Source organism: Tachysurus fulvidraco, chromosome 22 (assembly GCF_022655615.1).
Source record: "Tachysurus fulvidraco isolate hzauxx_2018 chromosome 22, HZAU_PFXX_2.0, whole genome shotgun sequence".
Taxonomy (NCBI): domain Eukaryota; kingdom Metazoa; phylum Chordata; class Actinopteri; order Siluriformes; family Bagridae; genus Tachysurus; species Tachysurus fulvidraco.
In genome coordinates this window covers 18,326,446-18,342,994 of record NC_062539.1, presented here as the reverse complement: position 1 = coordinate 18,342,994, position 16,549 = coordinate 18,326,446, and the positions used below count along the sequence as shown (strand labels likewise).

Genomic DNA, 16,549 nt, shown 5'->3' with positions numbered 1-16,549 from the left:
CTGCACAATGCAAATGAACGCCAACACTAGCCTGCTAAAAGTAAATTTGCTTTTGGGGCATGTTAATGTTTATATAAGATCAGCATTGTGGACACATCAGATAAGATGATGTCATGACAGTGAAGGAATGACATTGGTCTGGAGCTACACTTCCCAGTCCACAGTTTGGCCTATGGAAATGACCTCAACACCTAAACTCTCTCAGCGGAAAACTAATCACACACACACACACACACACACACACACACACACACACACACACACACACACACACACACACACACACCTGTACTCAGTCATATTCTGGCACACACACAGTATGACAGGACTTTAAATTCACTCACAGTGTAAATTACATACTCTGTCACTCTCTTTACAAATCCATTGTATCTTGTATGTTATCCTGATTGTTTTATTCTAATTATATTTTTCTGATTAGTTCTGATTATAGTTTCCTAATAGGTTTGACTCCATGTGCCTGGTCTGTTGATCCGCCAGATGTTTAACATGTGGAATTTGTGACTGAAAATAATTTTTTCCCATTTTTTTATTAGCTATTATTTAATTTCTGAACACCACAAATGATGAGTGGAACTGGACCAGTAATATAGTGATGTATGTTTAAAGGTAACTGTAACTGTATTAAATATAATCATTTTTAACACAATTAAATGTGTAAACAAATATCTCGACTTTTTTTAATGTAACATGAATAAATATATAAAACATATCACAAGTTTCAACAAAACGACATTAATAAAATCGTCACATTTTGCTTCACTGATATAATTATCATTATTATACAATCTACTTACTAATGAGGCAGAAAACTGCCCTGATTCTGAGTCACTCGTTCAGATCCATGCAGTTTTTGAGGCAGAGCTTCTTAATCGTCACATCCGTCAGATGGACTTCAGGAAGTTCTCCAGTGCGCTTTGGAGCTGTTGTTCTCGTGTTATTCCGTGCAGCTTCTCCAGGACTTGTCTAACATCTCATCACTAATTACTCAGAAGGGTCAGACATGGGCGAGAGGAACACGGCACCACTTTGTCTTCTGAACCGAGTTTGATCTTCTCTCTGTCCCACCAGCAGGATTTAGCGCTTTGTTATGATGTGTGTCCGCAGCTTGCCGCTGGTGTGTCTCTGGTTTTGGAGCTCACAGTCACTTTATCGAGTCCCTCTGAAGATGTTTAGTGGAAAGTTGAACTCGTCTGTGCTTCTGGAGCTCAGTTCGTTAAAGAGAAACCAGAGCGCGTCTGGAGACGGTTTGTCTTTCGCGTTAGATCCAGCTGGAAACGTGAACTTCTTAAACATGGTGGACAATTTAGAAGGGGACTCTGGTCGGGGTTATTACTTACAGATGGACATCGGGACACCAGGACAGACAGTAAGTGGTTTTTATTATAATATTTTGCACTGAACACATTAAGTTCAAACTGCCCTTCAGGTCTACACGCTTTCGAGGTTTTTTTTTTTTTGGTTCATTGGTTATATACAGTATGACCAGACATCTGTACTGATAATACGTTCTAAATAATACATCTAACTTAATAATTATAGGTGAAATTCACCACTGTTATCATTTTTAATGAAATATCACAGACCCCACAGCATTACTGTAGGAATCAGGAGCATTAACCAGCAGAACATTAACATCAGGCTGTTTGTGTCTCTGAAGAACATCATCTCACATCTGCTTGTAAATCTGCTTGTAAACATCAGAAAGCTGTATTTCTGTTATGTTTCTTTATAATTACAGTTATATTAATATCTAGTGTTCTTAAGTGCTACTTGTCTCATCCTGTATTGAAACTTTCATAACCTTATACAAAGATTTATTAGGATATTTAGGAACTATAATGAATTTATTTTCCCATCACCAGTTATCTTTTTAAAACATGGAGTTATGTTCTTTTGCCTTGTTGTAAGCCAATCGACATCAATTTGGAGAATTTTTAACAGCAAAGCTGGAGATAAATTATTAGCCAATTTAACTACGTTGATTTGTTTGTTATAATTTCTCGAGGTCTAAAATTCACATGTACGTTGTTTTGGAAGGTTTGCCGCCGAAATCTGAAGTATCGTTGTCTTATAAAGCAACCTGCTTATTTTTTCTCTCTAATGCAGTTTCTAGTTTATTTTATTTAGCACTCAGTCGAGTAACACAAAATATCTAGTCCATGAACCAAGCAGAGATTTCAGATGCTGCGGTTCTCTGAAGCCTTGTGTAGACAGGATGTGAAAAAGAAATACGAACATGGCTTTGTGGTATTGAGGGTAGCATGGTGCAGCATGTGATTTGAGAAACTATAATTGTACCCCTTGGGTAACACAAGGGAGACCAAGACTTTCCTTCATATGTCTGCTGTGGGCCTGAAAGCTGGAGCTCACATGAGTTCACATGATTACCAGGCAGGCAGCTGACTGAGATTACGACCAAAGGGAACATGTTCACCGGAAATGGATTATTCACCACACACCTCTGTGTTGTGTGTGTTACTTGTAGACGATGAGATTACTTTTGGTGCAAGTGTTTTTTTAATGATTAATATAGTGAACAAGCGTGTGCTTTAAACGCAAGGATTAAAAACACAATAAGGACCTAGATCATAAATCCATTGTGCTGCTTATAAAATGACAGCAAAAAACAGCCTGAATGTAGAATATATGTAGACAAAAGAAGGCTTTCACTTTCCTTTCCCGTGAATGAAAATATTTCAATAAAGTTGAAATAAATCCATGTTTTGTAAATGATGATGCTGCCACAAGCATGTTTCACCAGGTAGAGTGTTCATGGGGTAATATACAGGTTGTGTTTATGTATGCATGTATGATTTTATGTATTTTGTAAGAAAGGGCTTCAGTAATACAAGACAGTAAGAGAGAGATTGTCCCATGACCAGATACTTGCCAGATATTTCTGCAGCACTATTAAAGTTGCTGTTAAAGCTCCCTCATAAGACATTTCCTGTTCTTTCTAATGTCCTTGTGGTTCACCATTTTCTACACTTCCTTGGGTTCTATGGTATAGCTAATATTTTTAAACTTTTGTGTAACCCTCTTAATACATCTCATGGTTGAGATCCCATAAATGCTGTATGGACCATGACATCAGCCATCAGATGAAACCAAAAAGATGTCAAGCTCCAGATGATGGATGTCTCAACGAGGACACAACTGACGCCTGAGTGGCCTTTGTGCAAAGCAGGCTGAGAGTTGGACAGAAACGATTCAGTGAATCATTTAAAATTCTGTAGCACATTGTCTTTGATAAGATGTCTGCTTTTTTTAAATTGTTACATAAAATAAAGACTGCATTTTATTTATATCACCTCTTTATCAGCCATAAGGTTGCAGTACAGAACATTTTATATAAACTTACAAAATAATGTTCCCTTTGTCACAAAGTTCCCTCTTCCTTTTCCTCCAATTCTTTCCTCGTCATCCCACAAGACCATGAGCTCAGGCTACCATGTGATTTTCTTATGATCTCCACGACACGTGAACGCAGTTCAACTAGATCATGATTTGCTGATTGCTCTGTCTGTGCTGCTCTGTGTGAAGTCTTCATTATCTCCTCTCACTCCTCTCATCTCCTCCTCAGATGACTAGACAGACTGACCCCGAATGATGCGAGTGTTTAAAACCCAATCCAAGAAGCTCAATGGATACATAATTAACGGTACTTATGTTAATTGACACCCGGCTTTTTAAACAAGACACTAATTGTCGAATCCGTCGAGGTCTGCCGAGGCGACGGCTGGAGTGGCTCGCATCTGCTAATTGTTACAAACAGGTAACAGATGCATGAACGGTGACAGAGAGCACCTGACAATTAGCCAAGGCATCTTGATGCGGGCCGATTAGCCTAGCGTGCAAAAGCGCTGGAGTGGGAGGATGAAGAGGAGAGGATAGGGACGGGGATCAGAGGAACATTAGGTAAGAGAGGAATGGAGGAATGGAGACACCATCCAAGAGAAGTCAGAGTTAAATGGATGTATTTTTTCATATGAAAGTAGATACTCGGGAGTTGAAGAATTGGTGACGGGATTTGTTCATAAACTAAAATATGAAGCCGTGATCTTTCACCACTAATTTTGTGCAAGTTTATTCCAACAGAGGGGAAAAACACCGGTCTCACACTCGGAGTCTCGACTCATTTCCTACTTGCGATGATAAAATAATTTGTTTATACTGATTCAAAATGTTCGATAAGTCGATTCCCATTGTGTTTGTGGAACAAACAGGTGAAGATACTTCTGTGTATTAACTGTTCAGAAGACGCAGATCTGCAGAGCATTTGTTCGATGTGAGTGAACACTGATGGAAACCAGAGCCTCGTATGTGTGAAGTTCAACCCGCAAAATGTGGGAAATGGATGCGTTCCTCAATGGGCCGAAACGTGCGAACATGCCAAAGCTAGCTTCATCTTAAACCTTTGGATTCTTTTACACAGCAGTTTCACTGCAAACACTCGGAACTAAGGAAACTAATTAAAAGACACATAAGCAAATAGCTGCAGGGTTATTAAGAAAAACTCATTTATTGAGTGAAGACGTTGTAGATAAACAAATGTTCTTCATTACGTCACCGTCACTTGAATAAAATCAGCATTTTTATTTTCCCTCTCCGTACGGTTTGATTGAGATAATAAGCCATTAAAATGAGCGGCGGCGTTGAAGTGCTTAACTGATTTGAAATGGGACAATGGGAGATGTTGGCGGCGTAGCGGAGCTCAGAGTCAGTGGGTTTATTATGATGGAGTTAACGATGAGGAATGTCTGTAATGGCCCCTCTGCCCACTCGGCAAGATGGCACTGCTCCGTTATCTCATTAGTTCTCCCTCGTTGAGCTGCTGCTCAGACAACATTATTCTGACTGCTGTGGCTTGCGTGCATGCGTCTGCCAAAACAGTAGCATGTGTGTGTAGGGGGAGGGAGGGAGGGAGGGAGGGGGGTGTGCCAGCAGAGTCCCTGAATGGGATTTTCACAGTAGCTTGATTGTTAGTGTGTTGGAAAATTTGAGCAGTGTTTAGATCATTAGGTGTGTGTGTGTCAGTGTGTGTGTGTCAGTGTGTGTGTGTGTCAGTGTGTGTGTGTGTGTCAGTGTCTGTGTGCGCGTGTGTGTGTCTGTGTGCGCGTGTGTGTGTCTGTGTGCGCGTGTGTGTGTCTGTGTGCGCGTGTGTGTGTCTGTGTGCGCGTGTGTGTGTCTGTGTGCGCGTGTGTGTGTCTGTGTGCGCGTGTGTGTGTCTGTGTGCGCGTGTGTGTGTCTGTGTGCGCGTGTGTGTGTCTGTGTACGCGTGTGTGTGTCTGTGTGCGCGTGTGTGTGTCTGTGTGCGCGTGTGTGTGCGCGCGTGTGTGTCTGTGTGTGTGTCTGTCTGTGTGTGTGTGTCTGTCTGTCTGTCTGTCTGTGTGTGTGTGTGTGTGTGTGTGTGTGTGTGTGTGTGTCTGTCTGTCTGTCTGTCTGTCTGTCTATGACAATCAAACGTCTCCACAGGGAGATGAATATCTGACCTTTTTGAATTTTGTGTCTTTATCTATTAACTTTTTTGGTTTGTTTATCTGAAAATCTGCTGCTTTTTAGATGGATTAATTATTAGGTCAGTAGAAGGTCCTCACAATGTGAGTAAGATAAAGATTGAGTTTGTAAATTTAAATATAATAAAGTTATCATCAGTTTGTCCTTCATCTCTTTATACGAGTCTTAAGCTTTGTTTCAACCTGCACAGATTCTTAGTTTAAACTGTAAAGTGAAGACACGTCCAACACGTCTAGGACTTTCTGTCATATTGTACTCATGTTGCTGAGGTCACAAACAATGACATGTCTTTATGTCCCTGTTACCGCAGGAGGACATTTTGGTATGAAGAATGTCCTCCTGTGGTAACAAGGACATAAACTAAAGAGTTCAAATAGACGAATTAAGAAGAAATAAACAGAGCGTGCTGTAAAATACATACAATTCAATTACGAGTCAGCAAATGATTCCTCATATTTATCACAATGCTCACTGTTGGTTTGTTTGTGCTTTCAGCTGAATATACTGGTGGACACTGGGAGCAGTAACTTTGCTGTAGCTGCTGCACCACATGCCTACGTTTCAGCATACTTCAACAGAGCTGTGTAAGATCACGTCCCTTTTTCTCACTGTCTTTATGATAATTATAACTGGTGTGACTGGTGTGAGAGCCGCGTGACTGGTGTGAGAGCCGCGTGACTGGTGTGAGAGCCGCGTGACTGGTGTGAGAGCCGCGTGACTGGTGTGAGAGCCGCGTGACTGGTGTGAGAGCCGCGTGACTGGTGTGAGAGCCGCGTGACTGGTGTGAGAGCCGCGTGACTGGTGTGAGAGCCACATGACTGGTGTGAGAGCCGCGTGACTGGTGCGAGAGCCGCGTGACTGGTGCGAGAGCCACGTGACTGGTGTGAGAGCCACATGACTGGTGTGAGAGCCACATGACTGGTGTGAGAGCCACATGACTGGTGTGAGAGCCGTGTGGCTGGTGTGAGAGCCACGTGACTGGTGTGAGAGCCACATGACTGGTGTGAGAGCCACATGACTGGTGTGAGAGCCACATGACTGGTGTGAGAGCCACATGACTGGTGTGAGAGCCGTGTGGCTGGTGTGAGAGCCACGTGACTGGTGTGAGAGCCACATGACTGGTGTGAGAGCCACGTGACTGGTGTGAGAGCCACATGACTGGTGTGAGAGCCACATGACTGGTGTGAGAGCCACGTGACTGGTGTGAGAGCCACATGACTGGTGTGAGAGCCACATGACTGGTGTGAGAGCCGTGTGGCTGGTGTGAGAGCCACGTGACTGGTGTGAGAGCCACATGACTGGTGTGAGAGCCACATGACTGGTGTGAGAGCCACATGACTGGTGTGAGAGCCGTGTGGCTGGTGTGACTGGTGTGAGAGCCACGTGACTGGTGTGAGAGCCACGTGACTGGTGTGAGAGCCACGTGACTGGTGTGAGAGCCACGTGACTGGTGTGAGAGCCGTGTGGCTGGTGTGACTGGTGTGAGAGCCACGTGACTGGTGTGAGAGCCACATGACTGGTGTGAGAGCCACGTGACTGGTGTGAGAGCCACATGACTGGTGTGAGAGCCGTGTGGCTAGTGTGACTGGTGTGAGAGCCACGTGACTGGTGTGAGAGCCACGTGACTGGTGTGAGAGCCACGTGACTGGTGTGAGAGCCACGTGACTGGTGTGAGAGCCACGTGACTGGTGTGAGAGCCACGTGACTGGTGTGAGAGCCACGTGACTGGTGTGAGAGCCACATGACTGGTGTGAGAGCCACGTGACTGGTGTGAGAGCCACGTGACTGGTGTGAGAGCCACGTGACTGGTGTGAGAGCCACGTGACTGGTGTGAGAGCCGTGTGGCTAGTGTGACTGGTGTGAGAGCCACGTGACTGGTGTGAGAGCCACATGACTGGTGTGAGAGCCACGTGACTGGTGTGAGAGCCACATGACTGGTGTGACTGGTGTGACTGGTGTGAGAGCCGTGAAACTCTTTCCTGTAACGATGTTCCTTTAAAGCAGCTGCACCTGCATGTGTATTTGTTCTACTCTGAACACAAACACACTACTGTGGAGTTTGATGGTTGCACCAAACCAGACATTTGCAGTAAATGATGGTTTCAAGTTCTAACTGAAAAACTGACATTTGAGTCGGACACTTGATCCACACCCAAGTCACCTTGTTCTCACCTGCCACACTAGGGACAGTCCAGTGTTGGATTCGAACAGACTTTAAACTAACACTTAAAAACTTCAGTAAAAACCAGTTGCTGTATTTCCTCCCTGGTGGTTCAGACCAGTATCTCTGTGTTCATTGATATAAACTCCAAAGCACCTGGGAGTCGCTCTGGAGAAGGACGTCTGCCAAATGCCGTAAATGTAAATGCACCCTCAGGCTTAAAACCCTGTTTGCACCTCACATTTATGCTGCAGGTGATGTAATAGATGGGCAGAAGCTCTAATCTGAAGCCTGTATGATCTGCTCCTCAGCTCCAGTACGTACAGAACAACTGGCAGGTCTGTGTCAGTCAGATACACTCAGGGTGACTGGCAGGGAGATCTGGGCTCCGACTTCATCACCATCCCTCAAGGCCCCAACGGCACCATTTTGATCAACATCGCTGCTATCTTAACCTCGGACGGCTTCTTCCTCCCTGGCATCAACTGGCAGGGCATCCTAGGACTGGCATACCCCTTACTAGCTCGGGTAAGACAAATGAAGGAAGTGTTTTTTCTGTGGCGTGTCGATGTGTGTTTGTTTAACAGCAGCCTGGTCTGTGGCATGACGTCGTAACCGAACTGTTCCAAGGTGTGGCCGTTGTTTTAGTGTTAAATTACAGATTTATAACCTGCAGCGTCGCAGAATCCAGCGCAGGATGTGAAGGCATTAGTTACTAGTGTTGTTCTGTTAAAAGCCTGTTATAAGAAATAAAGTTTATTTCCTTTAAATTTGAGCAATGTAGGATTTAATATTTGTGACATTCCTTATTTCCACTTCACAGAGCAGATTTTGCTGCATGATAATTGTGCATCACAACCAAATCAAATTGAATCAAATCTCTCTGTTGTTCTTTCTCTCAGCCAGACTCATCTGTGGAGCCCTTTTTTGACTCTCTAGTGAAGCAGATCGGCATCCCAGATGTTTTCTCTCTCCAGATGTGTGGAGCGGGATTCTCCACCAGCACTGCCACAAAACCAGCAGATGGGAGTTTGGTGAGTTTTTGCTCATCCATGCAACTACATGCTGCTGTATTTACACTGATCTGCAACAGCCGGAGCAGCTGGGAACATCTGGCACAAGTCCAGGTTAAACCTGCATAAGAGCTCTAATAAATTACCAACCAGTTCTAATACACATCTAAATCCCAACATTGGACAAATTCACTGATTTTTTTTTTGTTGCCTTTATATTTGTTAGATAATGGCATCAATATGAAAACTTTCACAGTGGATTATTTAAATTTTAACTAAAAATACAAAAAACTATAATATAAAATTTAGCTACTGAAATGATGAACTGCAGTTTATACAAACTATAACATCTGAACTGTCAAAGTTTACATGAATAATTCTACTAATGCATACATTTAAACACCCAGAAAAACGTAGGGGCAAATTTCTTTTATTTATTAATTCTTGATTATGGGGTTTTCGTAAAGGCTCCTACAAACAAATGCTTTCATGTGGTAAACGACGCCCACTGGGAGGCGCCGTGAGGAACTGAATGATGACGATCGGTGTTGATGTATTTCATTTCTTCAGATTTCAGTGTGTAATATTTTATCGAAACATTTTCAAACTACTTTTCTTTTTTTACATTTCAAGTTTACAAAGACAAACATTGTAAAATTGTATAATAAAATAGAGAAATATAAAAACAAAAGACAATCTGAACTAATCTACAGTCTCCTAAATCATCATGAACATCTGGCACTAAGCTACTGTGCTGCTAACTATAAGAAGTGTGTGTGTGTGTATATATATATATATATATATTTGGGCCCCGAGCCACCAGAGGTCCCCAGAGCTGCTGTGAAATAAAAGGAATAAAACACAGTGATGTGTACATATATACAGTGTTAAACTATTTTAGCATCATCATCATCATCATCATCATCATGCTGACCAGAACATCTGGCAGCATTCTGCACAATCCCAACCTGAAGTAGAGCGTCTCCACGCCACACGATTCCTCGAGGCCAGGTTTGAACACTAATAAGCCATGAGTGGGTTGGATTTTATCACAAGGATCAAATTATCCTGCTGCCCGAAATCATATAAACTAAAAGCCCTCAAGGGCAGATGAGATTCACCAGCTGCATCTTAAAGAAACATGAGAGCTCGCTGAGTCCCCATGTGCCTTAGTGCAGCTCCACGACACACACACACACACACACACACACACACACACAGAGGAGAGTGCATCTCGTTAGTGAGTGGCTAATTAAGCTACAGAGAGCCTCCAGCTGAGCGCACGGTCTGTTAGCAATATGGAAGTGTTTAAAGTGGAGGCGGCTGTTTCACCTGTTGAGATGAGCAGATGGATGATATGAATCTGTGCTCTAGTTTCCCCTCCCACCTCATCAGAATGTCTCTCTCTCTCTCTCTCTCTCTCTCTCTCTCTTTCTCACTACAATAATCATGGACTACAGAACACAACAAAACACAACTTCACGAGTGTCTCCTGTTCACACAAAGCTGATCCAAATTAGATATAACATGCAGATTTGCACTTCTCTCTCATCTTCCCTTAAAATTCCATAAAAATGCACCAATGAAATTGTTACCCCGTGTGTGTGTGTGTGTGTGTGTGTGTGTGTGTGTGTGTGTGTGTGTGTGTGTGTGTGTGTGTGTGTTGTTTCTCACTCTTGTAATAAAATGATCAGTGGTGTCCGAAGGTGTGCAGAGATTTTCATGTAGGAGTCCATAGAATACGTCTATTAAGTGAACATACAGCCTAACATGGAGGTCATCAGTCAGACCAACAGCCGATTCAGTTACACTGTGAATTAAAAGCATCAGTGATTTTCCCTTTGAAGGGAAGAAACATCTCCATATCATGATGCTCCCATCACCGTGCTTCACATTGTTCTGGAGCTCATACACAGTCTCCAAACATGAGCTGAATTGTTCTGCTTGCATGTTCTCCCCGTGCCTCGGGGTTTCCTCTGGGTATTCCGGTTTCCTCCCCCGGTCCAAAGACATGCATGGTAGGTTGATTGGCATCTCTGGGAAATTGTCCATAGTGTGTGAGTGTGTGTGTGTGAGTGAATGAGAGTGTGTGTGTGTGCCCTGTGATGGGTTGGCACTCCGTCCAGGGTGTATCCTGCCTCGATGCCCGATGACGCCTGAGATAGGCACAGGCTCCCCGTGACCCGAGAAGTTCGGATAAGCGGTAGGAAATGAATGAATGAGTGAATAATTAAAATGAAGAGTCTTAAATCATTAAACAGAAATGCTGATGTGGTCCATGGCAGGATCGGAGCTCGATACTCCAGCTGTGTATTAAATCAGTTCTAGGGTTTTTTTAAGGCAAGGTTAAATCGTAATATGTAATAAATCTTCCTTATTGTCATTTCTGTTTTCACATGTATAAGATCATGGGAGGACTCGAACCAACGCTGTACCGTGGCTCAATGTGGTATACTCCCATCCTGCAGGAGTGGTATTACCAAGTCGAGGTCTTGAAACTGGAAGTTGGAGGTGAGAATCTGAACCTGGACTGCAGGGAGGTAAGTCACTTCATGCTGTAAGAATATCTAGGTTTCCTCCCTTTCTCTCTCAGTTTGTTCCTGTGCTTGAACAAATCCAGCCGAGAAAGCATGAGGGAGAAACCGATTATGTCACCTTATAAAAAACTCAAATGATTTTTCTTCTGAAATGATTGGCTGTGATTGTTCTGTCCAAGGCTACAGAGACTGAAGCGAACACTGCACTGAATTACCTGTTGTGTTAATGTGAGCTCGGTGTGTTTATGAAGTCCTGAGAATAGAGAAGGCAGCTTTTGTCTGCTTCTTGACCGTCCTTGACTAAATTCTGTACGTGTTTTTTTTTTTTTTGTCCCCCCCCCCCCTCCCCCCCAAGTATAATTCAGATAAAGCCATCGTGGACAGCGGGACAACGTTACTGCGTCTTCCTGAGAAAGTGTTTGACGCTGTCGTGGAGGCCGTCACACACATGTCTATAGTACGATATGTCAATGTGGCTTTACGTGTGAAAACCAGTGTCTCAAATTACATTGAAAGCCTCAATGTCTTAGACGTATAAAACACCATATTCTTCTGATCCAGATCCAGGACTTCTCCTCTGGGTTCTTCTCTGGGACCAAGCTGGCTTGCTGGCTGAAGGGCGAGTCACCGTGGGGATTCTTCCCTAAAATCTCAGTCTACCTCAGAGCAACCAACACTAGCCAGTCATTTCGCCTCACCATCCTTCCACAGGTCAGAGTCATGCTGACAGAATAGAAACTCTCTGTATGATGATGCTGTTTTAATCATTTTTGGTGCCTCATAGTTATTAGTATTAGTTTACTGTAAAGTTTCAGTGGAGACAATATTAAATATCAAAACCCACAGCAGTAGGACTAATTATTTTAGTGATACCAAAGTAATCACCTTTAACAATTAGAAGTTCACTACAATTGTGTAAAAGACACTGACTGTGTAAAAGACACTGACTGTGTAAGAGACACTAACCCTGTGTAAAAGACACTAACTGTGTAAAAGACACTAACTGTGTAAAAGACACTAACTGTGTAAAAGACACTAACTGTGTAAAAGACACTAACTGTGTAAAAGACACTAACTGTGTAAAAGACACTAACTGTGTAAAAGACTCTAATTGTGTAAAAGACTCTAACTGTGTAAAAGACTCTAACTGTGTAAAAGACTCTAACTGTGTAAAAGACTCTAACTGTGTAAAAGACTCTAACTGTGTAAAAGACTCTAACTGTGTAAAAGACTCTAACTGTGTAAAAGACACTAATTGTGTAAAAGACACTAATTGTGTAAAAGACTAACTGTGTAAAAGACACTAATTGTGTAAAAGACACCACTAACCCTGTAAAAGACACCACTAACCCTGTGTAAGAGACACTGACTGTGTAAGAGACACTGACTGTGTAAGAGACACTGACTGTGTAAGAGACACTAACCCTGTGTAAGAGACACTGACTGTGTAAGAGACACTGACTGTGTAAGAGACACTGACTGTGTAAGAGACACTGACTGTGTAAGAGACACTGACTGTGTAAGAGACACTGACTGTGTAAGAGACACTGACTGTGTAAAAGACACTAACTGTGTAAAAGACACTAATTGTGTAAAAGACTAACTGTGTAAAAGACTCTATCTGTGTAAAAGACACTAACCCTGTAAAAGACACCACTAACCCTGTGTAAGAGACACTAACCCTGTGTAAGAGACACTAACCCTGTGTAAGAGACACTGACTGTGTAAAAGACACTAACCCTGTGTAAAAGACACTAACCCTGTGTAAGAGACACTACTAACCCTGTGTAAGAGACACTACTAACCCTGTGTAAGAGACACTACTAACCCTGTGTAAGAGACACTAACCCTGTGTAAGAGACACTACTAACCCTGTGTAAGAGACACTAACCCTGTGTAAGAGACACTAACCCTGTGTAAGAGACACTGACTGTGTAAAAGACACTAACCCTGTGTAAGAGACACTAACCCTGTGTAAAAGACTCTAACCCTGTGTAAGAGACACTAACCCTGTGTAAGAGACACTAACCCTGTGTAAGAGACACTAACCCTGTGTAAGAGACACTAACCCTGTGTAAGAGACACTAACCCTGTGTAAGAGACACTAACCCTGTGAGCGAAATGAGGCTGAAATTTCCAGATTGAAAAAGAAACTCTAGTGATGTGGATCTTTTCTTGTAGTAAAGGTCAATAATAATACAGATTAATTATCAGGTCATTCGGATGTTGTTTTTAACCCTAGTACTAAGTCAGTAGAAGAAACATTATGTGAGACTCATACAATAGACTACAGTGAATTCTCCTATTTCAGCTTACTCGGAAGTTGGGGTCAGACCACAGGGTCAGCCATAATGAACAGAGGGTTAAGGGCCTTACTTAAGGGCCCAGAAGTGTCAGATTGGCAGTACTGGGGCTTGAACCCCTGAACTTCTGATCAGTAACCAGAGCCTTTACAATTGAGCCCCCACTAGATATTTAAGGAGAATCTCACAAATGTCTCACAAAAATGTCTTCACTGTTCAGTAAAATCTCATGATCAGTAATGTCAATGTCTCCGAGACAGAAACGTCTCCTCGGCCCGAGGCAGCAGCAGGTCAGTGATAACTCTGAACCTCTGTAGGTCTCCATCAAGAACATATTTGCCTTCATGTGTGTTTAGATTTGCTGAAAGTTTGGGACTTTTCCAGGAGCTCAGCTTTATGCCTTTTATTTTATTGAACAGCAGACGGCATGTTGCTGAAAGCTGATTAATCATTTACAGCTTCGCCTTAAAGAGTAACTGAGCTCATTGGGATCTGTGGGAGACGAAAAACCTCTGCTTTAAACAGCAGTCTGTGAAGGGCCATGTGCTCGGAGTACTTCTGTAGTGCAGGACAACTAAGAGACGGTTATGTTTCAGGTGGTGATGATGATTTTAAAGACATTATTATGATTTAGATATTTATATAATGAAGGCTGAAGCAGTAATAGCTGTTCCTCGCGTATAAACTCATCATGATTTGCTCCGTTGAAAGGAAATAATAATAATAAAAAACATTTTGTCTGAAACTTTTCTGCAAATCTGCTAAATAACAAGATACAGAAGCGTCCCAGGATAAAGAGCAGTCTTAGTTACTGTGGTACAAATCGGTGTGTTTGTTCCTGACGTCTCCTCAGCACTGGTCTGGTTTCAGTCTCACTCTTACATCATCACAGTCGGGTGTGAAGGCGACTACGTGACAACATTACTTATTATTTTGGTGTTATTATGTGCAGTAAGGCATCTCACCTCTGTGTTCCTGTCACTCCTCTTACACGTGTGTTGTGGAAACTAATGATGTCGTCATCCACACACAGGTTTATTCACGTGCAGCTCCGAGTATGAGCTGTGTTCACTTTCACAGGAATCACAGCACAGTTCCTCTGCAACTGAAACTCGTCACTTTCACTAGAAACTAAAATCTGATTCAGAATAAACCGGAAAAAAAAGGTCGAAAGCACAAAGTTCTGACTTCTTCATGTTGTCCCGACTTATAAACCTTTCTTTGTTTATTGTAATATGCACCATGTGTGTGTAATCATGTGCTTTGTGCATATTGTGGCTTGATTATCGTTGTCTGTCTGCAGCTCTACATCCAGCTGGTCACAGATATTGACGGTTCACATAACTGCTTCCGATTCGGCATCTCGTCCTCCACCAATGGGCTGGTGATCGGAGCAACAGTGATGGAAGGCTTCTATGTGGCTTTTGACCGTGAACACAAGCGAGTGGGTTTCGCCGTGAGCACGTGTGCTGGTGAGGAAGCGCAGGTCCTTTAACCTCATGTTATTTGCTATGTACTAATTAGAGATCTGTTGACTTTCACTTTTGATTCTACATCCACGTCTGCTGCATGGCCATGTTCTTGGGTAGGACACACATGAGAATAGAAATGTTACCTTTTTTGTACAAAGCTTTTGTCACACATCATTTGTCTATGAGATGAGTTTGAGTTTGTTTTTTATTCTTTTAACCTTTTCCCACAATTCCAGAAAGTGACGGCGTCCCTGTGGCGGAGATAAGCGGCCCGTTCATAGCCGAGGGTGTGGAGACAGGTTGTGTAGGCAGCCTTGGCCTCCAGGAGCCTTTAATGTGGCTAGTGGCCTACGCACTGATGGTGCTGTGTGCCCTGGTACTGCTCAGCCTCCTGGCACTGATCGTTTTGCCGTCCATACGGAGGCGACGGGACGGAGAGATCACGGACGAGTCCTCACTAGTACGCAATCGCATCAAATGACGCTGTGCCTGAAAATAGGAGTGTTCATCATCCCTTGGGCCGGGGGACACGCGAGACGGAGACTTTCCTCTGACTGAAATCGGGTCCTGTTGATTGTTTAGTGTTAGAACTTTGAGTTGTTCATTTGAAGACTAAGAGGTTAAACTTCGCTCTGAAGCGAACACTACTACTGAAATGAGGTTGGGCTTCTGGTACTTCTATCAAAATGTGGTTTTTTTTGTTAATTATTAAAATGAGAAGGTAAAATAATTTGCTACTTATTTCCCAGTGGTTGTTGGTGTGGACTGTGTGTGAGTTCTAAATTGTACACAATGGTGCAGCATCACAGCTCCATGGTCCACGGGTCCACTTCCTGTTTTCCACCAAGTCCATATGGGTTTCCTTTCACTTCTCAAACATGCCAGTGGATTAAAGACTAAACTGCACCAGGAGTGTGTGCATGGTGTCCTGCGGTGGGCTGGTACACAGGTGCATCCTCCTCTTCACACACGGCGTTCCCAGGATCGGCTCCGGATCCGCTGCGACTCCGACCGGGATGTAAAGCACTTGATGAATGAAACAAACTGTAGGAAATCGTCTGCACATTGTATTCTAAAATGTTTAACCGGAAGTTTCGTCTCAGTTTTAAATAGTGATTATTAAAATAATGTGTTTTTAGTTGCCTGTAAATTTACTTTATACTTCACAATAAAAATCAACACAGGAAGTTTGCATTAATAGGTGGAACAACTAAGTGGAAATAATTACAAGATGAACTGATGCCAAAGAAGCTGATATGAAGGCTTATTAACTCTGACACTTAATTATTGATGTGTTAATGATGTTACTGAGATTTTTATCTTCTGTACAATAGACTGAGTGATTTTTTTAATTATTACATGAATAATTGATTGTCTGATGATGAATGGACTAAAATCTATAACATGGACATTCTGAACAATCACATACTATATAAATCCTGCACACAAACACTGCACAGTGCCAGATGAGAATTCCATTGTTTTTGTTTTCCTACACAAAATGTTCATTAAACAGTGAATAAGA

General features: G+C 42.7%; 1 protein-coding gene and 1 long non-coding RNA gene across 4 annotated transcripts in view; one reads left to right on the top strand and one right to left on the bottom strand.

Annotated features, from left to right (window-relative positions):
* LOC125139959 overlaps positions 1-952 on the bottom strand; it is a 19,037-nt gene extending 18,085 nt beyond the window's left edge. For all 3 annotated transcript variants that reach the window (XR_007139148.1, XR_007139149.1, XR_007139150.1), the window contains exon 1: positions 816-952. This is a non-coding gene — a long non-coding RNA (uncharacterized LOC125139959). The remainder of the gene's footprint in view (positions 1-815) is intronic.
* bace2 (beta-secretase 2) lies at positions 929-16,549 on the top strand. Its single transcript, XM_027163521.2, has 9 exons — positions 929-1,387; positions 6,034-6,122; positions 8,011-8,227; positions 8,602-8,733; positions 11,118-11,252; positions 11,605-11,706; positions 11,811-11,960; positions 14,856-15,024; positions 15,261-16,549. Exons 1-9 carry the CDS (start codon positions 1,109-1,111, stop codon positions 15,503-15,505), a joined length of 1,518 nt encoding a protein of 505 aa, XP_027019322.2. The 5' UTR covers positions 929-1,108; the 3' UTR covers positions 15,506-16,549.

Coding starts and splice junctions, on each gene's coding strand:
- bace2 (XM_027163521.2), top strand. CDS start 1,109: ATGATGTGTGTCCGCAGCTTGCCGCTGGTGTGTCTCTGGTTTTGGAGC. Junction 6,123..8,010: donor GCATACTTCAACAGAGCTGT/GTAAGATCACGT, acceptor TCTGCTCCTCAG/CTCCAGTACGTACAGAACAA. Junction 8,228..8,601: donor CATACCCCTTACTAGCTCGG/GTAAGACAAATG, acceptor TCTTTCTCTCAG/CCAGACTCATCTGTGGAGCC.